This window comes from Elephas maximus, chromosome 18 (genome assembly GCF_024166365.1).
Source record: "Elephas maximus indicus isolate mEleMax1 chromosome 18, mEleMax1 primary haplotype, whole genome shotgun sequence".
NCBI classification, from domain to species: domain Eukaryota; kingdom Metazoa; phylum Chordata; class Mammalia; order Proboscidea; family Elephantidae; genus Elephas; species Elephas maximus.
This window is the reverse complement of record NC_064836.1, coordinates 16,185,586-16,213,076: the sequence shown is the minus strand read 5'-3', so window position 1 is coordinate 16,213,076 and position 27,491 is coordinate 16,185,586. Positions and strand designations below refer to the sequence as shown.

Below are 27,491 nucleotides of genomic sequence, written 5' to 3'. Positions count from 1 at the left end.
GGAACAAAGGGCAACTACAGTAACTACCATTGCATAGACAGTCCTGCAACGATAGTATTGGCAAACAATGATTTACAAATGGATACATAAGTAGATAGACATGCCAAGAGGTGTGGGAGGTGGAGGGGAGCACACCCACCAGCAGATACAGGTTCCGTGGTGGATAGGTCTACACACATGACTGCAGGTGCTCCTCACATGTTAAAACAGACAACAGAGCACACAAGGGGCATAGTCAGGGAAACTTCTAGACATAACCAAACACCTCACAGGATGAAGTTCCTAGGCTCGAAAGCAAAGGACCATAGACTCGGGGACATCTATGTCAACTGGCACAACATAGTTTATAAAGACAGTGTTCTGCATCCTACCTTGGTGAGCAGCATCTAGTGTCTTAAAAGCTTGCAAGCAGCCATCTAAGACACGATGATTGGTCTCTTCCTGGCCTGGAGCAAAGGAGAGTGAAGAAAACCAAAGATTCAAGGGAGTAATTACTCCAAAGTGCTAATGGACCATATGAACTACAGCCTAAACAACCCCGAGACCAAATGAATTAGATGGTGCCCAGCTACCACTACCAATGACTCTGACTGGGATCACAACAGAGGGTCCTGGACAGAGCAGGAGAAAAATGTAGAACAAAAAGCCAAATTCACAAAAAAGACCAGACTTACTGGTCTGACACAGCCTGAAGGAATCCCTGAGACTATGACCCTAAGATACTCTTCTGACCTAGAACTGGAGCTATTCCTGGAGACCACCCTCCAGCCAAACAATAGACAAGCCCATAAAATAAACAGTAACACCTGAGAGGAACGTGCTCCTTAGAACAAACAATTACATGAGATCAAAAGCCCTTGTGGAAAACTGTGTGATTGATGGCTCCTCAAAAAATTAAAAATAGAGCTACCATATGACCCAGCAATTCCACCCCTAGGAATATACCCAGAAGACACGAAAGCAGAGACTCAAAAAGAGACTTGTACACCAAGGTTCACTCCAGCACTATTCACAATAGCCAAAGGTAGAAACAATCTAAATGCCTATCAACGCTCATCAACAGATGAACAGGTAAACAAAATGTGGTACATACATACAATGGGATACTACTCAGCCAGTAGGAGAAATGAGATCTTGCTACAGTATGGATGGAGCTTGAAGCTGAGTGAAATAAGCCAATCACAGAAGGGACAAATATTGTATGACCTCACTTATATTAAAAGACAAAAGAGATAAGGCAAGGATCTTTCCAAAAAGCAGCAGAAAAAGATTAGGGAGCAACACTGTTAAGTTCTAATGGTAGTCTCTTAGGGAGAATTGGCATTTTTTGACAATGGGGCTGTAGTCTATAAAATAGAATTATCCCTTCCTCTCTCTATCCTTCCCTTCTAGCTATATACCTCTGGCCCCATTCCCAGCATATGCTGTGAAGGGAGAAAAAGTCCTTCCAGGTCTTAGAAGAAGGGCCTGTGGAAATAGAAGGGACCAACTGTGAGGATGCATGATGGAGATAAGCCACAAGAGGGGCCCTCTCCCAAGAAGAGAACTGTGAGTCAGGATGCAGGGAGGGCTCTGAGGGCCCAGCCTCAGCACCCAGACTCTGGGCCAAGTGGCACACAGGGCACTTAGGCACATCCTCAGGGATTCCGGCTCCAGAAATTGGCAGTGGGCTGGCTGGGCAAGGAGGCCAGGCTGCAGCCAAGCCCAGTGCCCACGTCCACTAGCCCTCTTCCTAGCCTTCGTGGCCCCAGGCTCTCCCCAGGTCACCACCTGGAACAGAAGATCAGGCCCAGAGGCCACGGCTGCCTATGACAGAGGAAGCCTACTGCTTCCACTTCAGCCCAGAGGAGGTGAAGCCACAGGCAGAACTATGTGAGCTAAAAACAAACACACCCACTGGCCTCGAGTGGATTCCAACTCATAGCGACCATACAGGACAGAATGGAACTGCCTCATAGGGCTTCCAAGGCTGTAATCTTAACAGAAGCAGACTGCCGTATCTTTCTCCTGCGGAGCGGCTGCTGGGTTCCAACTTCCGACCTTTTGGTTAGCAGTAGAGTGCTTAACCACTGCATCATCAGGGCTCCTAGACAGAGAACGTAAATGTGTGCTAAGAGATTGTTTTTCCCAAATGTAGAAGCTATAAACCTTGCCTTTATCCCCAGGGCTGCCAAAGTTAGTTCCTGCCCCACCCAAGTTGCCAAATGTATATACACACACATAGACATATACATACATAAACACAGAGACACACACACACATAGATGCACATACACATACACACAACACATAAATGCATACATATACATGGGCACAGACATACACACAGATACAGAATAAACACACACAAACATGCATGCACGTACAGAGACACACAAACATACATGCATAGACATACATATACACACAGGTGAACATACATACAAGAGGTGAACATACTTATAGACACACACACAGACATTATACATACACAGTCTGCATAAACTGAGTGGCTAATTTTTCTAAACCAGAGGCATTCCATTGATAAGGAACTCCTAAGGCCCTTTCTGCCCAAGCTGCAGGCAAGATCATGAGATACCATGGAGCCTTCGGTGTAACTCTCCCCCTCCTCCAGCTCAGGCCAAGGTAAGGGGTGAGGGTCGTACAGGCAGAAAGGACACAGCCTGGTTTACAGCGAGCCCATCAGCCCCCCTTGCAGTGAGGAGCAGCCTCTCACCCTGCATGGCCAAAGCAGCCTCAGGTCCATAGGGAAACGTGACCGTTTCTGAATCCAGGAGCCTCCTGCCCATTCTCTGGACACCACAGACCTTCTTGGAGAAGGTCAACCTCTGAACACACACGTGCGCACACACACACACACACACACACACACACACAGTCACACACTGTTCTTCCTCAGGACCAGGGTCCTGGCCTGTACAGTGTGATGGAAATAGAATGGGCTTTGCGGAAGGCTGGGCTCCAGTCTCTGCTCAAAAAGCTCTGTGACCTTGGGTAAGTTACTGAACTTCTCTGAACATGAATTTCCTCAGCTATAAGATGGGAGGAATAATAGCCAGTTCATGGGGCTGCCGTGAGGATTAAGTGACGTTTATGATGTAAGCACCAAAAGGAAGGCCTGGCCCTGGAAGCCGTTGGTTAATGTCCCATCTCCCTTTCCCCCTACCCTGACTCTGGCACACAAATTCCTCCCCGCCCCACCACGCGCTGGGTGGGGTAATCTATATTCTCACCAACCTTCCCCCCACTAGTTATTTCCAAAACAACCACACAAATAGCTTTAGTTTTAAAATAATTTGTGCTTAGCCACTATGGGGAAAGCAGAAAAAACATGCATTGGAAAGTGACAATGTTAGGGAAGTTTTTTGAAAGGGGGAGTAAGGGTCATCCTCTGGAACATGTCAGTGGGAACAGCTTGTCTCACAGCCCCTGCCTGGGCTCCATTCTCAGACATTCCCCTGAGAATCCCCCTGTCTGACGCTGGGGGTCGCTCACTCCAGTCTCTGGGCTGGACTGCTCTGGCTGCTGAAAGACTGAGGTCGGCACATTGTGTCTGCCCAGAGACCCTTCCCTCACTCTCTAGGCCCTACTTCTTTCTACCTGGCCGGCAGGTCCAGGTCTTTACAACCTGTGCCCTCACCCTGCAGCCTGGACCGTTCCTGCTCTCCAGCCAGGCAGGAAACTCACCTCTTTAGCTCCAAGGCTTCCCCTCAGGCCTCAGACCCTCTTGGAAAGCACAGGCAGTCCCTCTGCAACCAACCCACCCCTCCAGGTCTCCCAGCTGTAGTTCCGGAACTCCAGTCCCAGTCCCTGCTCTGGTCCTGCCTCACGTGTGAGAAGCCCGTTCACTGTTCAGCATTTGGAAAGGTTTATCACAAATCAGCTGAGTGAATAGAGGAAGGCGTGGAGGGGGAGGAGGGTTTACCATGAACTAATTGAGTGAATAGAGGAAGGGATGGAGGAAGGGGGTTATCATGAATTAATTCAGTGAAGACAGGAAGGGATGGAGGAGGGGGTTTATCCTGAATTGAGTAAAGAGAGGAAGGACTGGAAGAGGGAGTTTATCATGAGTTAATTGAGTGAATAGAGAAGGGATGGAGGAAGAGGTTTATCATGAATTAGCCGAGGGAAGAGAGGAAGGGATGGAGGGGGGGTTTATCATGAATTAGTTGAGTGAATAGAGAAGGGATGGAGGAGACGGTTTACCATGAATTAGTTAAGTGAAGAGAGGAAGGGATGGAGGAGGGGGTTTATCATGAATTAATTGAGTGAATAGAGAAGGGATGGAGGAAAAGTTTTATCATGAATTAGCTGAGCGAAGAGAGGAAGGGATGGAGGAGGAGGGTTATCATGAATTAGTTAAGTGAATAAAGAAGGGATGGAGGAGGGGGGTTATCACGAATTTATTGAGTGAATAGAGAAGGGATGGACGAGGGGGTTTATCATGAATTAGTTGAGTGAAGAGAGGAAGGGAATGGAGAGACCAAAGTATGAGTGCTGTGCCCTAACTCCTGTGTGCCTCAGTTTCCTCACCTGTTCAATGGAGATCTTAACAGTGCCTACCTCATAGGATTGCTGAGAGAATTAAATGAGATAATTACGGAAATTACTGGACACAGCACCTGATACAAACCGAGTTCAATAAGTATTACTCATGTTTATGATCAGGCTGAAATCCATGCCCCGCCTCAGCAGTGGCCACGGTATTATCTGGCATCCTCCTTGAGGACACCCGTCTGTGCACATCCCATCAGCGCTCTCTAATCTTCCTCCAGACCTCTGCTTCATCCTGATGCAGAGCCCGTGCCCTCCTCAGCTCTCCCATTGAACCCCTACTCCCAGTCTGAGCAGGGGGTACCCAGGTCTGGGCTCCCTGCAGAGGGGAGGTGCCTGGAGCCAGTGAGTGGTTGATCCTCCCCACCTCGGAGAGGCACCTCTGCCCACCCCCCTCCGTATCTGAACTTCCAGCATCTTGCTCTAATTTCAGAAAAGAAAATGATTTACCAAAATTGATTAACTCCCAGTATGGAAGAGAATGTGAGGAAATGAGAAATGAGAAGGTTGTTGCCCTATTGGTGACGTTAATTTCTTGCAGGAATTTATCCTGAGTGTATATTTATTTGTATCTAAATATGTCTTTACTAAAATATTCATCACATAGTTGTTTATGACAACAAAATGCTAGATATTACTGCCCCCAATCATCTACAGGGAACCAGTTAAAAATTATATTTTAAAATGGGATACTATATAAGTAGAGTCCTGATGGCACAGTGGTTAAGCCTTTGGCTACTAACCAAAAGGTCTGGAGTTCGAATCTACCAGCAGCTCTTCAGAAACCCTATGGGCGGCTGCAGTTCTACTCTGTCTTACAGGGTTGCTATGAGTCAGAATTGACTCGACGGCACTGGGTTCTGTTTTATCATAGGAGTCCCTGGGTGGCGCAGTGGTTAAGAGCTTGGCTGCTAACCAAGAGGTCTGCAGTTGGAATCCACCAGCCACTTTTTGGAAACCCTATGGTGCAGTTCTGCTCTGTCTTATAGGATTGCTATGAGTCGGAATCAACTCCATGGCAACAGGTTTGGTTTTTTTTTTTTGTTTCGTGGCAGGGTGGTGAAAAGTTAACATACTTGACTGCTAACCGAAAGGTTCAAGTTCACCCAGAGAGCCTTGGAAGAAAGTCCTGGTGTCCCACTTCTGACTAGTCAGTCACTGGAAACCCCAGGGAGCGTAGTCCTGCTCCGACACACGTGCGGTTGCCATGAGTTGGAGTCAACTCTGTGGCAACTGTTTTTTTTTTTTTTTAATAAGATGATATAGATTAATATTTATTAACCTGGAAAGATGTCCACAGCCATCATTGAATGAAAAAAGGTCTTATGTATGCCCTACTTATGTAAACATTTACACATACCCTTTGACAGCACACAACAACATATACATTGTGCACAGAGCGGTGTCTGTAAGTAAGGTCACCTGTTGGCTTCCTCTGAATGATGGAGTTCAAGTGTTTTTTCTTTCTTTATAGTTTCTAAACTGTTGAAATTGTTGTAATGAATGTATATTCTTTATTAACACAAAAAATAACACAAAAAGGGAAGAAAGAAAAATCAGGTCCCTATACTGGGATGTCAGCAGGTACCATTACGCCCATTCCATTGTGTGCCTGATACGTTGTATACATGACCTTGTAGAATCCAACCATATCTGTAAGACATGTGATTCTATCCGTATTTTAGAGAAGAGGAAATTGAGGTTCAGAGAGACTAGGTGGCTTGTTGACAGCCTCACAGCTATGAGTGGCAGGGGTGGCAACAGAAATCCACCACACCTGGCTGCTTCTCAACAACCCTGTTCTCTAGGAGACCTTCCTAGGAGCTATCACCTCCACTTGGTCCTGGCTCCCTACCCTGCATTACTTGAGACCAGGGATGGGCTACACTGGGGAGGGGAGCTGGGTGGCCCAAGGCCAGAAAAGAGCCTGGGCTGAAGGGATCTGGGCAAGGAGTAACCCTTCCGTCTGCCCCAGCAGGTAACAGAAAGTGAGAGCCTCCTCCCTGAGGCCTGCACCTCATCCGTGGAGGGGCCAGGAAGGGCGGCTCACAGCTCCCCTCCCAGCCAAGCCACTCAGCCTGAACCGACTGGTGCTGTCTGCCTGCTCTGACTGGTTCTTGATCCCTGACCCCTTTCTCTCGGGGCCCACATCTGGGAGCCTGAACTACCTAGGCAGCAGCTCCCAGGGCACCGTCACCTCTTCAGCCAGAGGTCAAACTCCCCAAAGGAGTGAGCTCTCAGACTCCCCAACTCACAGAGGCGCAGCTTCTGCAACCCTACCCCTCTCAACACCTCAGGGGCGCCAACCTGCCTCATCATACGGACAGATGCGGATGAGGAGGTATCTTAGTCATCTAGTGCTGCTATCATAGAAGTACCAGAAGTGGAGAGCTTTAACAAAGAGAAATTTATTCTCTCACAGTTTAGGAGTCTAGATGTCCGAATTCAGGGCATCAGCTCCAGGGGAATGCTTTCTGTCTCTGTTGGCTCTGGGGGAAGGTCCTTGTCATCAATCTTCTCCTGATCTAGGAGCTTCTCAGCGCAGGGACCCTGGGTCCAAAGGACGCGCTCTGCTCTGGGTGCTCCTTTCTTGGTGGTAGGAGGTCCCTCTCTTCTCTCCTTGCATCTCTCTTTTATATCTCAAGAGATTGACTTAAAACACAACCTAATCTTGTAGATTGAGTCCTGCCTCATTAACACAACTGCCTCTAATCCTGCCTTATTAACATCATAGAGGTAGGATTTATAACACAAAGGAAAATCACATCAGATGACAAAATGGTGGACAACCACAGAACACTGGGAATCATGGCCTAGACAAGTTGACATACTATTTTTGGGGACACAATTCAGTCCATTACAGGAGGCCAAGACAGCAACTCAAATGATCACTGAGCTCCCAGCACCGGCTGCCTCACAGACAGGCCCGTTCTGCAGCTGTAAAAAGAAATCCTTAGACTGTGTGGCCCCTTGAAACACACTGCTTGATGTGTGTAATGGGGGCCTTTAAGAGTGGGTGTTAGGGACAGACACTCACGGGAGCTGGCGAGTGGAAAGAACCTGGCCTCTGAGTCACACAGATCAGGGTTTGAACCCGAGCTCCGCCTCCCACTGGGTGTGAGACACCTGGACAATTTACTAAACTTCAGTTAAATAAGGGAATTTATTTACCCTCAATTTCCTCATTTGCAAAATGAAGGCAATAATACCTTCCTCACAGCAGATGTGTTGCTAACATTAGGGAGAATGTACGTAAAGCATCCACCGCGCCCGGCACATAGTAAACCAGCTACTATGGAGTTGACTTTGACTCATGGCAGCCCCATGTGTGCCAGAGTGGAACTGTGCTCCGTGGGGTTTTCAGTGGCTGATTATTTGGAAGTAGATTGCCAGGCCTTTCTTCTAAGGTGCCTCCGGCTAGACTCGAACCTCCAATCTTTCAGTTAGCAGCCAAGTGTTTTAACCACGGGGCCTCCAGGGCTCCTTGCACCCATAGTAGGTGCTCAATAAATGGTAGCTTTTTTATCATCGTCAACGGAAACCCTGGTGGCGTACTGGTTAAGTGCTACGGCTGCTAAGCAAGAGGTCGGCAGTTCAAATCCGCCAGGCGCTCCTCGGAAACTCTATGGGGCAGTTCTACTCTGTCCTATAGGGTCGCTATGAGCAGGAATCGACTCGACAGCACTGGGTTTCTGGGTATCATTGTCAACACTACAGGGCTCCTGAATGTTGCTACCCAGATGCCTGTTGACTCAGCATGTTATGTTAGCCAAAAGCCCTCTCAATTTGAGGGTCATCTTCCAGTTCATTAAGGTAGGTTTCATGCTGCTTTCCTGCTCATCTGCATTCCACCTGCCTGCTCCCACCTTTCTCCAATCCCTGCCTTTGATAAGCCCAGACAGATGGGGGAGGGGGCAGGTCATGTTGCAAGTGTGAAGGTCTTGGAGGTGTGCAGCAGTCACCAGAGTCAACACCGTCTATACATTTTTCATACTCCCATACTCTGGGCAAAACTCCTTGTGAAGCTGGCTGCAGGGGAATGGAAACTCCTCACTCCTGGGGTCAGGAAGCCGCTCAGGTCATCTGCATCTTTATGTTTCCAGGAAGCGGCCTGAACCAGTCCTCTGGGACTATCCACTGTAGTTCCTGGTTTCAGAAGACAGGCCACCCTGAGGACTCGTAGCACTGCCCACCTAGCCTGGAGGGCCTGGAGGCACATGACTGCTCCCTCCCAACCTACTCAAACACACACACGCACACATGCACACACACGTATGAACACCCACACATGTGCACACACACGCATGCATGCATGCACACATGCACACATCTGCAAGCACGTGTACACACCCACACATGTACACATCGCACACACACACCCGTAATGCACACATGAACATGCACACATATGCACACATGTGCGTGCACAACTTACACAGATACCTTCGCGCACATGTGCACACACACGTGCGCACACCCCCATGCACGTGCACACAAACACACACACAGAATGTACCAGAAAGCAAGCCAGGAGCCAACGGGAAGGGTCAGTGTGACAGTCAGAGGTGCAATCTGGAGGCCAGAGGTTGGCGGCCCTCTCATGGACAGGCAATGTGGGCAGCTGGACACACAGGGGCTACTACTTTCTCTGTGTAAAAAGCCAAGAGGGAACGCACCTGAACGTGCTTGAGTGTGGAGGAAATGCTGTGTACCAAGTAAAACACAGGGTGCGGCAGGCTGGGCTTTCTGGGAAGCAGGGCTCTGCCGGGTACGGCACAGTGCAGATGAGGTGTTGGAGATGTGGTGGTACTGGGGAGCCCTGGCTGACCTGAGGACGTGAGGAAGCCCCTGAGAGGCCGCCCAAGATCCTGATCCCCAAATGACCGGCTCTGCATGTGGCAGGGCTGGGTGGGGCTGCCATATGCACATTTCAGCAAACTTTTTATACTGAAGCAAAAGGTAAAAAAGGTCCTGCCAGTTGTTGCTCAGGGACCAAAGCAGATACTCAGATTCTCTCTGGGACCCTGGCCCCTTGTCACATCTGCAGGCAGGCCCCACTCCAGGCAGCCTGGCAGAAGTGGGGCACCCGGGCTGGCCTGCAGGGCCGACTGCTGTCTGCATGGATGGGTGTGGAAGGGTGTGCCACCCATTAATCACCCATCTCCACCACGACCTCACTTCCGAGGCTGAAAGCACCAACAAAGGAAGGCAAGGGGCTGGGCTGGGTGGGACGCGTTGGGAGGGGCAGTGGAGGGACGGCAGGATAGTTCACGACAAGTTCAGACTGGCCAGGCCTGTGCCCAGTAAGGCGGAGAGGGCCAGCCCCAGGGTATCTGTTCCACGTGGTCTGTTTCCGGACACTTCACTCTTTGGGGGTGCCGTGAAGCATACTCCCCACCCTGCCTCACAGGGTCTGAGAAAGCCTGGGGCTCCCTCCCCAGAACGGCTTGTCACTTTGGAGCCCTGTGTTCTTTTCCCATCCTGGGCTTCTTGTTACCAGTACAGGTTGGGAGGACACTTCACTGATGGGAATGCGTACTGTTTTCATAATCTTTTAGTTATTTTATTACATATACACACACATGTCCATGTAGAATATATTCATGTATATATTTAAAATTGTAAACAAATTTAATAGGGTTAAATCATTTTTAATAATTCCTGATTCAACTATTAAAAAAAAAGCTTGCTGTCAAGTCAATTCCAATTCACAGTAACCCTATAGGGCAGAGTAGAACTGCCCCCCAAAGTTTCCAAGGCTGTAAATCTTTACAGAACCAGACTGCTACATCTTTCTCCTCAGAATGACTAGTGGGTTTGAACTGCCGACCTTCTGGTTAGCAGCCGAGTGCTTAACCACTGCATCACCAGGGCTCCATCAATTCAACTATTAAAAAAAAAACCAAACCCAGCGCCGTCGAGTTGATTCCAACTCATAGCGACCCTATATGCCAGAGTAGAACTGCTGCATAGAGTTTACAAGGAGTGCCTGGTGGATTAGAACTGCCGACCCTTTGGTTAGCAGCCGTAGCACTTAACCGCTATGCCACCAGGGTTTCCAATTCAACTATAGATAGCATTAATTGAATCCCTCCTAGGGCTATGCTGGAACCCTCCCCCACTTCTGCTTCACCCCAGATTGATTTTACTGTATTTTTCTTCATAATTCTAAAATTTTATTTTATTATATAATTTTTTAATACTTTCAAAGTTTAGAACAGTTACATTTGTGACAACCATAATTCCCACCAAAAACCAAACCCAGTGCCGTCGAGTCGATTCCAAGTCATAGTGACCCCCTAGGACAGAGTAGAACTGCCCATAGAGTTTCCAAGGAGCACCTGGTGGATTCAAACTGCCAACCCTTTGGTTAGCAGCCATAGCACTTAACCACTACGCCACCAGGGTTTCCATAATTCCCACAGCTGTCTAAAATTAACTCTACTTTTGAATGGGTTGAAATCGACTGGACAGCATCTAACAACCACCACCACAATTTAAATGTTTTTATCTTGATTAATTTTTCAGTTGAATGGGTTTTTTTGGCACTTATATTTTTTACATGCACTGTTTCCTGCTAACATGGTAGACACCAGGAAGAGCTGTGCCCATTTTATTTACCTTTTTATACCGCAGCGCTGTGCTCTCAGGGCCATCACTTTAAAAAGTTCACGGGGCATCCCTCACTGGCGAGTAATGGTAAGAGGCAAGGGGCTTTGAAAAATGCAAAAGTAACTTCTCGGAGGCTGGGTCCTGGGGTGGGCAAGGCAAATGGACCTCATGCCTACCGTAAATGTGTATGAGATTTGTCATCTGGGCCCTCTGACACAATATCCAAAAAGGTCCAAATTATGTTTAGGGTGTGGCCGCACAGATAAGCACAAAGACACAGCACAACTTTTGGATGGGGGCAATGAAAATACGTGCATCCATCAGGGTGCACGCATACTCAGAGTACGAAGCCTTCTTATACGGTCATGCCTCCCAGGTTTCCACATCCACCTGGTTCCTAACCAGTTTTCATTGGTGCATTTGTTGATTCGTTCATTCAACATGTATTTATTAAGGGCCTACCCGTTTTTTTTTTTTTTACCCGGGTCAAGCATTGCTCCAGAGGACAACCAGCTACATCCAAGCCTTTCTGTACCAGGACGGAGTATATGAAAGAATATATGTATAGTTCTACGCAGTTATATCCTGTTGTGATTGCTGCCACAGAAAAAATAAATCCTGTTGCTCTAAAACCTTAAGAAGAGAAAAAAATGTTTTCCTAAAACTGCAGAAAGTCGAGTTTAAGGGAATGTAACAAAAAGGCAACAAGCCTGTGGTATCCAAAGCAGCGTGGAGCTGCCAGATGCCCTCTCCTGCTTCAGCCTGTTCAGGAGGGGCCCCCCTCCAGGCATGTGTCACTCTGCCTGGGTGTAAGAGATGCAGAGCAGCAGGCTTCCTCCCACCCTGGGCTCTGGCCCCTCTCCACCATCCCTGGGGCCCCTGCGAAGGTGACAGGAGGAGGATCCTGGGTAGCTGGTGGAGAAAGGGTTCAGGCTCTAGCAGTGAGGAGCAGATACGGAGAGAAGAGATTGGGGTTTTTGGTTTTTTAAAGGCAGACACTATCTCTGAGAAGGCACACAGGGCAGCCTAGCCTCCTGCCAACCTTGAGTATATTTTTTGGTAGTTTCCCACAAACCCAAAGACAAAGGCAGCAAGTAGGCCTGGCAGATGTCCTGCCTGGGCATACACAGAACACAGGATGGGAGGTGAAGTCACACAGGTGTGCAGGTAGGAAGGCACACACAGGTGCATGCGCACAGGTACACCTAGTGGGAGTGCCAGAAGGTCACAGGAGGCCAGGAGCAGACAGGTTCAGTCTTTATGGCACAATCAGCCTTCTACATCCAACTGGTTTTTCCATACTTGCTTTGATGTCACTTGCAGCCATTCAAAATACCTCCCACCAGTCAGGTGAAAGCAGATGTTTTGCAATGAGGAGAAAAGTAAATAGATTACGTCTGAGGTCCTCTCTGCAGGAGATACACAAAGGCTTCTTTACAGCCGCATCCCTGTGTTGGGACCGCCAGAGACTTCTGGCGAGACCCAGACCTCCCTCCCGTTGACCCCCAGCAGCCTTGAAAAATGATATATGACTTGCTTCTTGGTGACATGCTTGCTCAGCTCCTAATGATGCCCAGTGCGCTAATCTAGCTCTACCTGTTAATTATGTCAGGTGTAAACTCAATGATAGGCATTCTTTCAGAGAATGTGTTTAACATCCCTCCTCCACTTTTGCCTGGGCAACCTTCAAATCCTATTTCTTCCACTGAGACCCAGGTAGCCCACCTGGCCCAGGTGCAGTGGAAGAGCAGGCAGCCACATTGGGGGTTGTCCAGATGACCTTTTGGGAGCAGTTGTTCAGAGTCTTTCTGGGAGCTCTAAATAAAAGTCGCTCCCAAAGAAAGGCCTGCTATGTGCCAAGCACTGTGTCAGCTGCCTTACATTCGATATCATGTTTAATCCACGTAACAACAGCGTGGGGCTGGGATTCTTTGCCCCATTTTACACTTGGCACTAGTGCAGTATTGGCAGTTCAGTGGTATTCTTGCCTCCCGTGCAGGAGATCCGGGCTGGATTCCCAGCTAACACACCTCATGTGCAGCTACCCCATCTGTCATTGGTGGCCTGCATGCTGCTATGATGCTAGGTAGGTTTCAACAGAGCTTTCAGACTAAGACAGACGAGGAAGAAAGGCTTGGCAATCTAGTTCAAAAGATCAGCCAATGGAAACCCTATGGATCATAACAGTCTGATCTGCAACCCATTATGGTGATGGTGCAGGACCAGCAGCCTTTCTTAAGCTGGGGGCTGACTTAGCAGCCACTAACAATAACAACGACATACTGGGAAAAACCAAGGTTCAGAGAGATTACTCTTTCCAAGGAAGGCCCTACAGCCAGGAAGTGGTAACTCTAGGATCTAGGCTTGAGGTGGTCTGGCTCCAAGCCCATTTTCTCGAACGCCACACTACAGGCTGCTCAGCGGGTCCTGGGCGTGAGTGAGGTCCTTCAGAAGCCCTCAGTCCACAGTCTGCTGCTCCCATCAGCGTGGAGCATCCTGCCTCTCCCTCCTCCTCCAGTCAATTCCGTCCAAATGCCAACACAGCTAAATGAGCACCTGGCAGCCACAGTGCAATATCTGCACCGACCTTAATGCTGCCACTCCAGGCCTGATTGATTTTATTAAATCTATAACTCCTTGGGCTGAGCAGCAAAGGAGCAGAGAAATGATCTGTTGAATAATTCTTAAAGAGAGAGAGGAGAGATTGAATGAGCAAAAACACGCCAGTGGGCATTTGTATCGAGGAACTCAGTGTCCAATGACCTTCTCAGTGAAGGTCAGAGATATATTAGGCTATTTATGAGGATTAATTATTCAGCCTGGCTAAAGAGTATTTGTCTCCAAATGGGGATGAGATCTGCGTAGATTAAAGTTCCCACTTGTCAAGAAGGTAAAGCCTTCATCAGAAAAATTCATAGCCAAGATCATCTTGCTTTCACACTATGTTTCCAAAAACTCAGCCCGGGGTTGACTTTTCGTTTTAGTTCCTTCCCTAAGACTGAACACTATGACCCATCTATACGCTCACCACGCATGAATGTGTATGAGAACAGTATGGACAGAAATGGGGTGGGGAGCCCCAGGGAAAGCGTATGTGTGCCACAGATTTCCGCCATTAAAGAGAAGCAGTGTAAGGCCAGACAAGGAGCGGAGTCTGTGGGCTGCGGGCTGGCATGTGGCTCTGCCCTTCACAAGGGTCCTCATCTGTGAGACAGATTAATCCTTTCCCTGCTCCCACCATACAGGGATCTGGAGGGAATAAACGACAGCAAAAACAAACAAACCTAAATGCTTTGAGTCTTCAGGAGACACAGCTACAGAAATATAAGATGCTAGACAGCATGATTCAGCAGACAGAACCCTAGGCAGGGAGGCGGGTGCCCAGGGTCCCAGTCCTGGCGCTGCTACCCACAGGGCCTTCTGTCCGCCTCAGTTTCCTTTCTTTGAAAAAAAGGAGTAGGACAACCCGAGCTTGGATGATGATTGGAATTGCTATTGCTCCCCTTCTCCTCTTTCTCTCCTGCTGTCCTTCCAGGGTGAGGACCATCCATCCACACCCTAATTAGTACCTGGGGAAGGAAACCTCGGGCAGTCGCTGCTGGTGGCCGGGGCTCCTGCCCAGCTGTGTTCCACCTGGGAGTCTCTGTCCCTGAATGCTGGCACCTCACATGCACCTCCATGATCCATGCAGGTTAGAAACCTTTGCCTAGGAAACCTCACAGCTTTTGGGTCCTAGAAGGCTGAGTCAGCAGCTTGGCAAAGTCTGGCACCCCTGAGAGGTCCAGGATGGGCAGAACGGAAAACAGCAGCCGCCCAATATGCCCATATTCCCCCATGATTAAGATGACTGCTTGGCCCAAATTCTTGGCCTTGCCAAGGCTGGTAAAGCCCATGACAACCACGAGGCCTCCGAGACGGACTGGCCCTGTCCCTCCAGGCCTGGTTGTTCCACCTAAGCCTGGCAGTGTGGCACCACCTGTGTCATGGTCCCTGGGGAGTCAGGCGGGCCAAGAGCTCAGTATTGAACACCCTCTTCCCCATGAAAATGCCACTAGGCCTTGGGACTCCAGCACCCTGAGCGCCCCCAGCTGGAGTGGCTTGGACCTACCACGCGCCAACCGAGCCTCACTCCGGAACCGCCACAGGACCTGGAGCTTTTCGGATGCCGAGCGGCTCTTGGGGAGCCTGCGGAAGAGGCGCTGGAGCTGCTTGGTGACTGTTCCAAAGCAGGCAGGGGCTGTCTCCTCATCCCAGCCCTCTGTCATCCCAGCTGCAGATCAATAGCTTTTCTCTAGGTCTGGCGTCAGGATGGACTGATGAACCGGGGAGTCACAGGCCCTGGAGAGGCTCTGGGCCTGGTGTGGGGTCTGAGGTGAGCCTGGGCTCCGACCAAAGCTGTCCCGCATCACTGCTCTCCCAGAGTAAGTGGCAGGCACCTGGGACCCCGCGCTCCACGCCAGCACAGACTGACCGATGCCTTCTCGTTCCCAGCCTAGGCCTTCTCCCCTCCACCTCCCCCACTGGAAAACTTTCTATTCCTGGGGCTTTTAGCTTGATAAGATAAAAATGCCCCCACCCAACAGGCTGCAGCAAAGAGCCTGCCCTGAGTCTCACTTCCCAGTAGCGCCTGCGAGTCTGAGAATCAATGTCTCCAAAGTTTCAACAGCCGACAGAAGTGATCGGTTACCTCAGACCATGTTCCGGGCCCGGGGGGTTGTTAATGGATTTCTTTGGGGATGGTGGGTTAATAATGCTTTACCAGCTTCACAGGCTCCCAAGGGACCACTGGGCTAACTCACATCCTCTCCCGCTAGGTGGAGGGCGGGTGGGGGGACGGCTGCGGCTTTCAGCTGCCCAGACCCATAAGGGGTCGGTGTTCCTTTTGAGGGTCAGATCATTTATCTGAGACTTAAAAGCCAGGTACCTGAGCAGAGAAGAGGTGTCAGGAAACAGGATGCGACCCTACGGGATGCACAGGAGGAAAGAGAAAAGAAAGAATGGAGTCTCTCATAAAAAGGGTAGAAATACTATTTTCTTGTCCTAAAATGGTATTCACAGGGGTCCCCTCACTCTCTGACTCCCAGGAGCAGCCAATTCCTAGGAAACTTCCTGGAAGCCATGTTGTCCACACCAAGGTAGGGGACTGGCACCCGACAGATCGCAGAGCCTTCCGGGAGAGCCTCTGAGAAGGGTGTCTACTTCCAGGCTACCCAGAGATTCCAGAACTCAGCTGCCAACTGCCAGTGGATGCCAGTTTGAGATGAAGGAGGAAACAGTGGATTCGAGCACTCACACAACTGTACTCTGGTCATCTAGAATTGGTCCAGGAAGGCAGCACTAACACTCTGTCACTCCCCCTGCAGTCACTGGCCTCTGGCTCAAAACCTTTGTGCTGTGGATTTTCCCCCAGGTCAGACAGAATGCTGACTCGCATCCTATCCCAAAGGCAATCCTCCTGAGCCTATTTAGAGCAGGAAATGTTGGTAGAACAAAAGGTAAGCAGCCCTGGGATCCTCCATACAGGCTCCCCTCCCACCTGCCCTTCTCAGGAGAATCTGGCCAGGGGGTCCCAGGTTTACATCACCCTCAGCAATTGTTACAACAACAATAAAAGCTCGTTTGTAAGGGCAATCTAAAAGCACATTGCTTACCAGTCATTTATTTAATATAGAAATGCCCCACAATGCCACCCTTCCTCAGGCCTGGACACTGGTTCCTTCTCCCTAATACTTCCTCAGAAGGCTGCCCATGGCCTTTTGTGATCCTCTAGTTTACCCAGCAAGGAGCCGAGGTGGCACAGGCAGTTTGTGTTTGGCTGCTAACCAAAAGGTTGGCGGTTTGAACCCATCCAGCGGCTCTGTGGAAGAAAAGGCCTGGTGATCTGCCCCCGTAAAGACGACAGCCAAAAAAACCCTATGGAGCAGTTCTACTATGTAACACATGGGGTCGCCATGAGTCAAGGATCAACTCAACAGCAGCTAACAACAACAGCTTACCCAGCAGCCACTGCCTCAGAAGGGGGGCATGAGTGAGCCCAGGTCCTGAAATATCACTTGGGACCATCAAGCAAGGGTTGGGAGCCAAGGTTCCTTGCCCTACCTCAACTCTGATGCTTGTACACATATCTCCAAGAGGATCTGAGAACACCCGCCTGCCTGGCTGAGCACAGGCAAGGGGAGCTGCCCCTTTAGAGAGGAGAACACAAGCATGCTGGAAGATTTTTAAATATGAGTCACATGTGATGGGGCAAAATCCTTCCCCTATGGTCCATTTGGGCTCATGGACTTGCTGACCTCACTTCTTCCTTCTCCTCACCCCAGAGCTGTTCTCTGAGAGGTTAAGTCACATGAGAAGCCAGCAGGAAAGAACTATAGAGACTGGAGAGACTCTAGAATCTTCACTCCTGACGCTTTGACAACTGGATAGATTTTGTACTGTAGGGATGGTATGGGGGAGCAAAAATTGGAGGCAGGGGAATGCTTGTAATGCCCTCTTGCTGCCCTCTGACATCCAAGCATTGACCCCATGTCTTCCATGATGAAGGAGCAATCAGCCAAGGCCCAATATATTTACAAGAAACAGGCTTCACCGCTTTAAGTGTTGAGGTTCTACTATATTCTCACCTTGAAATGCCCTATTTATATAAAGGCGCCCCCAGTTGGTTTTGGTTTTTAAACTCTCAACATTAGAGGAGACATTCACGTAAGGCATGCTAGACGCTTTCTCTTGAAACTCTCACGTTACAGCTGGAATCTGTTGTTCTAGTTGAATGGTAAGGCATCTCTGAGGGTTTTTTTTTTTTTAATTCTTTCCTCAGTTGCAAAAAGACACAACTCTTTCAACAGAAACCTCAAAACCTCCAACTTCCCACTCAACTTGCATGGAAAAAACAACCTCCTGCAAGTCAGCAAGAAAAACAGGTGATGGTACCTCTTCCCGAATCAGAGACCAGCATGGAGAAGCACCCCGAGTCAGAGCTGGGATGTGTGGGGGGCTCTCCACATATCTGCTGTTCCTCACAGCACACCATACCACTGCCTGGAATTTGAGCCAAAAGTCCATTCTGCAAGTCTCAGTTTACCTTCCACTACCTATCCACCTCTTCCTCACCCTATCTGTCCCCTCTGGGGCCCTGCCTGTTAGTTTCCTTTGATCCTGGTTAGTCCTGTGTCATGAACCCTGACAGCTGGGTCACGGCAGGAGGAGGCATGGAACAGGAAGAGTCAGACTTAAAAGATCTTCTACCTCCATTTCCACAACCCACTCCTGTACATGGCTGGGTGGGGGGTGGGGGGGGGGGATACCTGTACCTTTTATCTTGGAATTCAGGAAAAACTTCACCCTTTGTTTAAAGATCTGATGGTGTACTCATGCTGAAGGTCTATTTAAAAACCAAAAGCTGAGAACAGGCTTAAGGAGAGCCAACTGTCAGCTATGCGGGCACAGGCTGATGATTCTCTAGCACGCACATGGCTCACCCACCCCTTGGCTCACTCTCCTCTTTTTCTTCTGTACCTCTTTTTTTGGACATTTCAGTGTTCATTGGCAGAAGAGAGGTAGATGAATAAGGAAACTCAACTTGCTCACATGTGTAATGCCATTAGCTCGTAAGGCAAAACGCTGTGTTGGGTGCTGGTGCAGGCTTAGCTACTAGTGAGCTGGGTCACCTTAGACAAGATATCTGACCGCCCTGCATGCTGTGTCTCCTCATCCACGCCATGGTTATGGTTAAACCAGCCCTGCCTACCTCACGAGGAATCCCTCGGTGGTGCACAGGTTTAGGTTTCAACTCCACCCAGACGCACCTCGGAAGAAAGGCCTGACAATCTACTTCCAAAAAATCAGCCACTGAAAACCCTATGGAGTACAGTTTTATTCTGACACACATGGGGGCACTGTGAGTTGGAGTCAACTTGACGGCAACTGGTTCACCTGCCTCACAAGGTACTGCAGCAACAGAGCCAGGGCCCAAAAAACGCTTTCTCTCCAGACAGATGGGATAAACTTTCTCTGTCCCCATGCTTTCTTGGCCATTCTCAGCTCTTCGTGCTTGGCGTGAATATTCCCATCCTGGCAGGTCCACAGAACACCAACAAGCACCTTCAGCAGACACAGTGATAATTCTTCCCCAGACCCAACATTCAGTAGAAACAAAACATAAAAGGATAAAAAAAAAAAAAAAAAAAAAGACAAGCAAAGAACATTGCTCTTCTTTTAGGCCTGACTCTCCTAAACCTGCCGTCTGACGTCATGAAACCTGTGGTCTGATTTCCTATAGGCAGTGGGTCCATATAAGCCAAGTTTTAATTTTCTAGCAGCATCAGCCAATAGCCACTGCAGACATCTGCTAAGACCTGCCTCCCCCGCAAAGCCTCAAGAGAGAGGGAGAAAGAGCAGAGGGCGGCGTGCAGGCCCTCCACCGAAGAGTATACACGGCCCAGCCCCGCGTGGTCACAGGTGTCACACACCGCCGCCTGCCTGCCACCCAGCGACACAGGGACGAGCCACTGCGCCTTCCCACACCATCCTTCCAACAAACCCGCACACAGCCTCCCTCTTCCCTCTGCTGCCCTTGAAGGAGACCAGAGCGGTAGGTGTGGGTGGGAAGTCCTGAAAAAGTCAGGAACCTGCTACAGCTCCCAGGGGTCACCAGGCTCTAAGAGAATCCCAAGCTCCATCTTTAGCCAAGTAGGACATTTTCCACCAGGAGGCTGGGTATATGCCTAAGGTGCCAGAAGGGGCCCTCAATGTTTTTCCTCCCTCCTTTCCAAAAAGGGCAAATAATAATAATAATAACCAAAAAAAAAAATCCAGACGCCACAGATTTCCCTATGGGTTCACTCCGCATTTTCTCTACTCCAGGAGCCACAGACAGGCTAGAACAGGCCCTGCATGAACTTGGCCACTCCAGCCAGAGGCCACACAGTAGAGAGATCTCAGGGCCCAGCGGGCTCCTCCCGTGTCTCCTCAGCAGAGTCTAGGCTGCTTGAGAGGACACCCAAATGTCACCTCCATGGGTCTGTGTCAAGATAGTCCTGACCTTGAGGCAGGCCTATGGGTCACTACTCCTAGCACTGATTGTATTCCACTTAAACCCGTGCCCCCAGGGAGCCAGGCCTTCTGCCCCCCTGACCTCACCCCCTCAACCTCGTCACTCTTTCCCAAAAGCCCGCGAGCTAGAGCTGGCTCCACTCCCTCTCAGCCCTGAGATCCAGCCGAGAACACACAGAGAGAAACTTGCCAAACCTCTTGGAAAAAACTAGAAAGTGACTAAATGCAAAACCATCTCCCCAGTCAGGGCTGGCCTTCTCTGCATCAGCTGCTGCCAGCACTCTGAGCTGGCCGGTCAGGGGAGCAAGAGCAGGCCCTGAGGGCAGCCGGGCAGGAGGGCAGAGAGGCAGAAGGCACCCTGCCACACCACCACAAGCAGCAATGACAGGGAGACCAGAAGACCCAGGGCTGCTAACACAGGGACAGAATAGCCCGGTGGCAGGGGAGATATGTTTGCCTGCTTCACATACCCACAAATCCTCACCCACCCAAGAACACTCAAGCTTGCCATTTCAGGAATGCAGACAGGAAAGCCCAGAGATGTGTGTACAGGTTCCTTCCTCATCAGCCTTAATAATACCCTGGGCTGGGCTAGAGTAGCAAGAAGTTCCCACCCATACGGAAACTGAGGGATGTGGGTGCATGTGGGGAGCCAGAGAGAACCCCATGGGAGACCGCTCCGGGAGCAAGAGCTGGGCCTATCACTGCCCCCTCACCCCAGGTGGCTGCTTTTGACACACGTGCTGGGTGCGGGGCCCCAAGAAGGAGACAGCTTGAGGGCCCGACATGGCCCTGAGGCCTTGGAGGCCGGTTGAAGTGAACCCTACCTGAGAGGTGGAAAGGTGACTCTTCTCAGCGTGCCACCTCTGCGGAAGCATCCCCGAGCTCTGACCTCATGAAGCTATTTCTGTGATGCATGTGGCAAAGGGCATAAAAACACTCTGGGCTCTTCAGAGAAAAGGCACTGCTGACACGAGAGGAATCCTTCCTGTGCTCGCTCTCAGACCTGGGCCTGGCGGAGCCTCAGCAGTCCTCCTGGGCCCTCTGGCCCCTAACCAGCACACACACCCCACAGACAGGCGCCTGGTTCCCTGAGGCAAGATAAATCCACTTCACCAGCCAGGAAGGGGGCCTTGGGGTGGGGTAGGGGGCTGTCTTTTCCCTGTCACTCCAAGCCTACCTGCCAGGCTGAGCATAAGCCAATTAACCAGTAAACCTGGGAGAAGCAAGAGGATCCCAGACCAAACCGGCAATGCTGAGGGGAGATGTCACTTGACTTCCATCTAATAACTCCGCAGGATCAGCAAGCGAACAGAGACAGTCATTACCAAGTATAATTAGGCTGGCAGACAAGTGGTATTAATCATTTTTGACTGTACCTGGGACTCGAGCCCCCTTACTCCACAATAGGAAAATTCCATGCTCTGATACATGGGGGAATCAAGCTTACGTCTGACCCTTTCACTTTCATCTTTGGAGAAGACAGGAAGCAAAAAGGAGAAGAAAGAGGGAGACAATCTGGGGACTTTCAAAGCATTCTAGGCTCTTTCCTTATCCCCAGACATAATTGCTCCAATAAGACTTTTCCCAAAAGGAAGATCCCACTTAAGGCTGGGGCAGGGGAGGGAGAGTCACCATCTCTAACAACAAAAACACATTTCAGTGTTTAATTTTCCTAACCTTCAAGCCAAACATGGGGCTAAATCAATGAAAACACTTCAGGCCACACAATTCCGTGCTGCTGGGTGTCCTGGACAAAGACCTGCCAAGTGCCCAAGGAAAACTCAAGAGCCTCAGGACCCCCAAAGACACTTGGCAAGATGCCTGAAATGAAGACCTTTCTCTGTTACCAAACCCAGCCAAAAACCAGTTGCCGTGGCGTTGACTCCAACTCACGGCAAGCCCATGTGTTGCGGAGTAGACTGTGCGCCACACGGTTTTCACAGCTGTGACCTTTCAAAGGCATATGCCAGGTCTTTCTTCTCAGGTGTCTCTGGGTGGGCCTGAACCACCAACCTTTGGGTTAGGAGCCCAGAGCTGAACCGTTTGCACGATCCAGAGGTGACTTCTCTGCTACAGGAAGAGTGACTCTCCCAGTAGCCTCTTCTGCAAAGGACCCCCAACATGGGTAGGTCTGCAGGATCAAGTGGCTGTTACCCAGGCCCGGAGAGGGGTTAAACCCAATCATTAATGTAGTGACAAGACACCACTGAAGAGGCTGGACAAGGGGCCTGTGAGATACAGCCATGCTCACCAGGACAGGCCCTGTGCTTCTCCCCAAGGCTCCGTGGCAAACCTGAGTACTCACACCATAATTAAAGCCCATCACAGGGGAGGAGCAGCGCCTATAATTCCAATCACTTAACACTTCACAGCTCCAAGCAACACCCCCTACCGACAGACATCGACTCCAGGAGCAGACAGAGGGCTCACTAGCAGTGTACAAGGCATGTGTAAGCATTCCCTCCATGAACATCAAGTCGGACTTAGGTTTCCCCATTGACAGACCATCCCTGGACAGCAGACATATAGAACCACCACCTGTCTGCCAGGTCGTCGTACCGGGTGGCACACAGGCTGCTAAGATGCTGGAAGCTATGCCACCTTTATTTTAAACATAGTGAAACGTGTGAGAGCTGGAACTTGACGGGACTGCGCTGTTTTTCTGGGTCTCACATGTTTTCTGCTTTTGACAGGGTGTAGTCTTACCGCTTTTCTATTGCTCATTTTAGTGGAAAATATTTGAGTTTCCCTTCTCTGACAGGTTTCTGCCTTACACAGGTTCTGGGTTTCACAGGTTTTACTGTACTAGCAGGGTCATCCATGGTGGACAAGTTTCAGTGGAGCTTCCAGATTAAGACAGACTGGGAAGAAAGGCCTGACAATCTACTTCCAAAAATCAGCCAGTGAAAGCCCTATGGATTGCAACAGAATATCATCCGATGTAGCGCTGGAAGACGAGCCCCTTAGGTTGGAAGGCACTCAAAATACGCAATGGACTCAAGCATACCAACAATCGCAAAGACAGCACGGGACCGGCCCACAGCTCGTTCCGTTGTGCATAAGGTCACCATGAGTCAGAGCTACCTGACAGCAACTAACAACAAGACAATGAGCAAGGGTGGCATTATGGTCCAGGATGGTTGGCTTAAAAATCCACCAAAATGGGTGAAAGGTAAAAGGTCAGCTCTGTGTGCCTTCTACAGAAGAAAAGGTCCCTGAGCTGCAAGGGACATCCCTGTGCCCAAGCGCAGCCGGTGAGTTTCTCAGGCTATTTGCTGTTTACCATTCCCTCCTGCGATGCTGGCCATGATTCTCATCACCAGCACCCCAAAACACATGCACACACTCACACAGCCTCCCTCTCTCCACCAATCTCCCCTGGACTTCTTCCTCCACCTCTCAGGCAAACATGATTTCTTTAATCCTGGAAATTAGCATTAACTGAATTCTCCTGTCGGCAAGCCCAGTCTTAATCAGCTCTCAGCCAAAGGTTCTGAAGTAGGGATAAGCTTCTAATAGATGAACTTGCAATAAAAAGACAGAGAGTGGGAGGACAGTTTTCCCAAAGCTTTCCTAATTAAAAGTCCATTTTGCCAACGTGGCTTCCACCCCGTGTCAGCCTTCTGCCAGACAGATGTCATTCACATACCCACTGGCCCTCTGTTTGCCTCCAAGAGCCAAGAGATTTAACACTATAAACACGCCAACACTTTTCTTGGCCACTGTTTCATGAGACTCCGTTCTTTGCCCGGCACAGATGATACAGACACAATGAGCTGAGGGCTTGGTGACCCCTAAGTCATAGAAGGCACAGAAGGGGCTCAGCCAGTGGCACCCTGTGAGGCTGCTCCTCAGCACAGTGGCCTCCTCTGAGGGACATTTCTACATGACACTTAATACCTCATTCCTCGGGGGCTCATGGCACCCCCTGCCCCCCCACCCCGCAGCCCAGGAACCAGGCAGAGTTTGGAAACTGTCCTGACTGCTGGGAAAGGTGACATTAGGAGGTGTCACGCACCCAGACAAGGCAAACTGCTGCACAACTGTCGGACAGGAGGGGATTCATACAATAACAGGATTAAATATTTATATAGCATTTCCCAGCATCGTTCTAAGGGCTTCACATATATTATCTTATTTAGTCCTCACATTAACCTGAAGAGGTAGATAATACCATGATCTTCATTTTTTAAGTAAAGAAACGGAGACACAGAGATGCCCAGGGTCACACAGATACTAACCGGCAGAGTCAGGGCTTGAACTCAGGTCATCTGGTTCTGGTCCATGATCTTAATCACCACCTTTTAAAAGTCATTATTATGACCCTTGCTTTTCCAAACAAAAACAAAACCAACCAAGCCCACCATGAAACGAGACCTTTAACTTAGAGAAGGGTGCTTGGTGAGTTCGTCCTGTGAGCCCTCAAGTACACACACATTTCTCAACTGGTCCCGCGCAGCCAGAACTCCACAATTAGTTAAATATTAATAATGGCAAAGAGACTCCTCTCTGTAGCCCCTTGATGCCAGCTCTACGGCTCTGGTGTTCAAACATCCTGAGACAGAGGAACAGGGCATTAAATTAACTACGCTGGGGACCGTGGAAGCCCAGGCAAGTGAAGGGACTCCGTCAAGTCACACCAAGTCAGAAGTATTACCTGTGGACCTGTGTCTGACTGCCAGTGGAAAGAATGAACTACTCAAACAATGCTAACAGGAAGTGAGGTTGGGGTTTGGGGTCAGGAAAGATACTGCCCCTGGCCCTTTGTAGAGGTTGGTGGGAACAGTAAACGACCCCGGGACCCTCAACAGGGTGAAACCCACCAACACATCCACCGACAAGTTGCATTCGATTCTACTCACAGTCAGGGGTGTTGACCCAGTGACAGCAGCCCTCCCACTCTCAACACTTGCCTCTACAATGTTTGCTCTTCTTAATTAGCACCCGATCTGCTGCGGGTTCTGGTGGTGGAGGGAGCAGCACCCACTTTCACCTCCAACCCTTCGCCTCCCACTTGACCCTGGCTTTGAGGGTAGGCTTTCCTTGCCCGCAGCCGGCTGCCGTGGCCTTAGCCCAGAGAGAGGACAGAGAGGGTCTTCCTGTGGTGGAAGTAGCTGCTGCTGCCCAGAGCTGCAGGTGGATGGGAGACATGGGGCGGCTACCATGGGGAGAGGGCCTCTGCAGAAAGATGCAAACTACAACCCATTTCAAGAGATGCTTATTAGAGGTTGTAGTCTGTGCTTTAGATATTAAAATACCTGTTTAAACAGATAAAGACATGGCTGTGGACATCCTCTGCTACACATGGCAACAGCAAGTGGGGTGGGGGAGGGTGATACCCCTTAAAGGCACCTATGTTGTTGTCATCTTGTGCCACGGAATTGATTCCGCCTGTGGGCAGGGGAAAATAATCAAGCCCCAGTAAGACTGCAAGTTTGCTCCAAAAATCTAAACGCTGGGTGTCCAGTGTTTACAGTCAGGCTTTGAGAAGAGCCTGGCTCAGAAGGAGGCTGGAGGGGACTGAGAGCTGGGGAAGAAGGGACCCGGCAGGGAGTTGGGTAATTTTGGGCACGATGACTAAATGAACCTAGCGGGAGGGAGAGGAGGAGACAGGGCACACTAAACAGGAGAGCAGAGTCCAAAGGTTTGAGGGGCCAGAGGTGGAAGGCAGGAGGGGGCATAGGTTCAGGGTGACCTCAGGCTCTCTCCAACCTCCCGGCCAATTTCCATACAAAGCCTCAGCAAGGCAGGCCATCCAGGTCTCCTTCCTGGCCCTCAGGTCCCTCTAGAGGAGGGGTCTGGGCCTGCACCGCTGGGGGACAAACAAGCCATTTTTCCGTTAACCTTAATAAAAAAAAAAAAAATTTTTTTTTTTTTTAATAAGCAAGGGTCAAATGGTGTCCTCAATACCAGTCTCACAAGCCCACCGGAAGGGTCACAGAGTGAGAAGTGCCGCAAAAATAAGAGGCGTGCACGGGAGACCACGGAAAGACCTTGCAGCCATCAACTTTCAACCTGCGGAGGCGGGGGGAGGGGGGCGGCGGGGGCGTGTACCTGTCAGGGGAGGGGTATTTGTAAAACACCGTAGACCATCCCTGGCAGTGGGCAGTCGCTAAAAGATACTCAGCAGGGGACTGAGGAAAAGAGGGCCTCCAGGGGTTACATCCCTTAGTTAAAGCCGCGGTGGTCTCTGGAGTCAGTCAGGGCAAGGCCGCCTGTCTCCCTGCCCCAGCCCCCTGGCAGTCCCGCGCCCCTCCCCGCCCTGCCCTCACACTCACTAGCGCAGCGCAGCGCCTGCCGCAGCACCTCTTGTCCGCACAGGTCACACCAGCCGGGCCCGCCCCGCAGCTCTAATTCGGCGAAGCAGTGCCCCTCGCCTCTCTCCGCCGGGACGCGGGGATCCTGCGGCTGCTCGAAGATGCTCCGCACGTCGCGGGGTCTGGGCGCCCCAGGCCGCCGCCGCAGTCTCTGCTGCCGACCAGGCCGGAGAGGGCGAGGGGGTCGGGAGGTCCCGACTTGGGGCTCCAGGTTCCCCCGGGCAGCCCTCCGGGTGCCGCGCCCGTCGTGCGCCCCGGGCGCAGTGGAGAGGGGCGCGGGGACACAGCGGAGCGAGGACCGGCCAGGGGGCGGCGGCGGCTCCAGGCTGCCCAGCCTCTGCAGATAGCGTGGAGGTTCGGGGTCCAAGAGTAAAGGGTACCGACGCTGCCCGATGGCAGGGGACGCCATGGCCATGCGTGGCTAGAGGCGGCGGCCGCGGCGGCTCAGGCGGCGGCGCTACTCCCGAGCCAACCCCGAGTGAAGGGGCGGCCCCAGACGAGCGCTCTATTAAAGGGACCGCAGCCCGTGGGGCGGGGCGCGGAGAGGGCGGGGAGATTTCGGAGAGGCAGGAAGGACCGCCCAGGGGAACCGAACGACCGAAGGGTAGGGTTGTGGGGAGGGGGCGCCTGAGCGAGAGTGGATTTACACTGGGGCAGCAGAGGGGCTTAGTATGGGAAAGGCTCACTACGGTACAACTCAGAAGAGGCATTTCTGTAGGATCCCTCGTCCGTCGCTTCCCCAACACTAGTCCCCCCCCCCACCGCCCCAATACCCTCAGGTGAGGACGCTAGGAGCAAGCTGAGGATGGGGTCTGAGGGAGGTGACGACAGTCTAGATGTCAGCTCGCCACCTTCCGCAATATCGTGCCCACTGGAGGGATGTGTTTGGTGGCTGATCCGCTGTCCCCCTCGCCACCGCCCCCTCCCAAGCAGAGCCGACCTCGGCGGGGGGCA

At 50.8% G+C, this 27,491-nt stretch overlaps 1 protein-coding gene across 1 annotated transcript in view; it reads right to left on the bottom strand.

Moving 5' to 3' along the window:
• RASSF5 (Ras association domain family member 5) overlaps positions 1–27,004 on the bottom strand; it is a 103,136-nt gene extending 76,132 nt beyond the window's left edge. The window contains exon 1 of the mRNA XM_049857736.1: positions 26,499–27,004. Coding sequence (XP_049713693.1) covers positions 26,499–26,952 — 454 coding nt within the window. The 5' untranslated portion in view covers positions 26,953–27,004. The remainder of the gene's footprint in view (positions 1–26,498) is intronic.
• Positions 27,005–27,491: the final 487 nt, after the last annotated feature.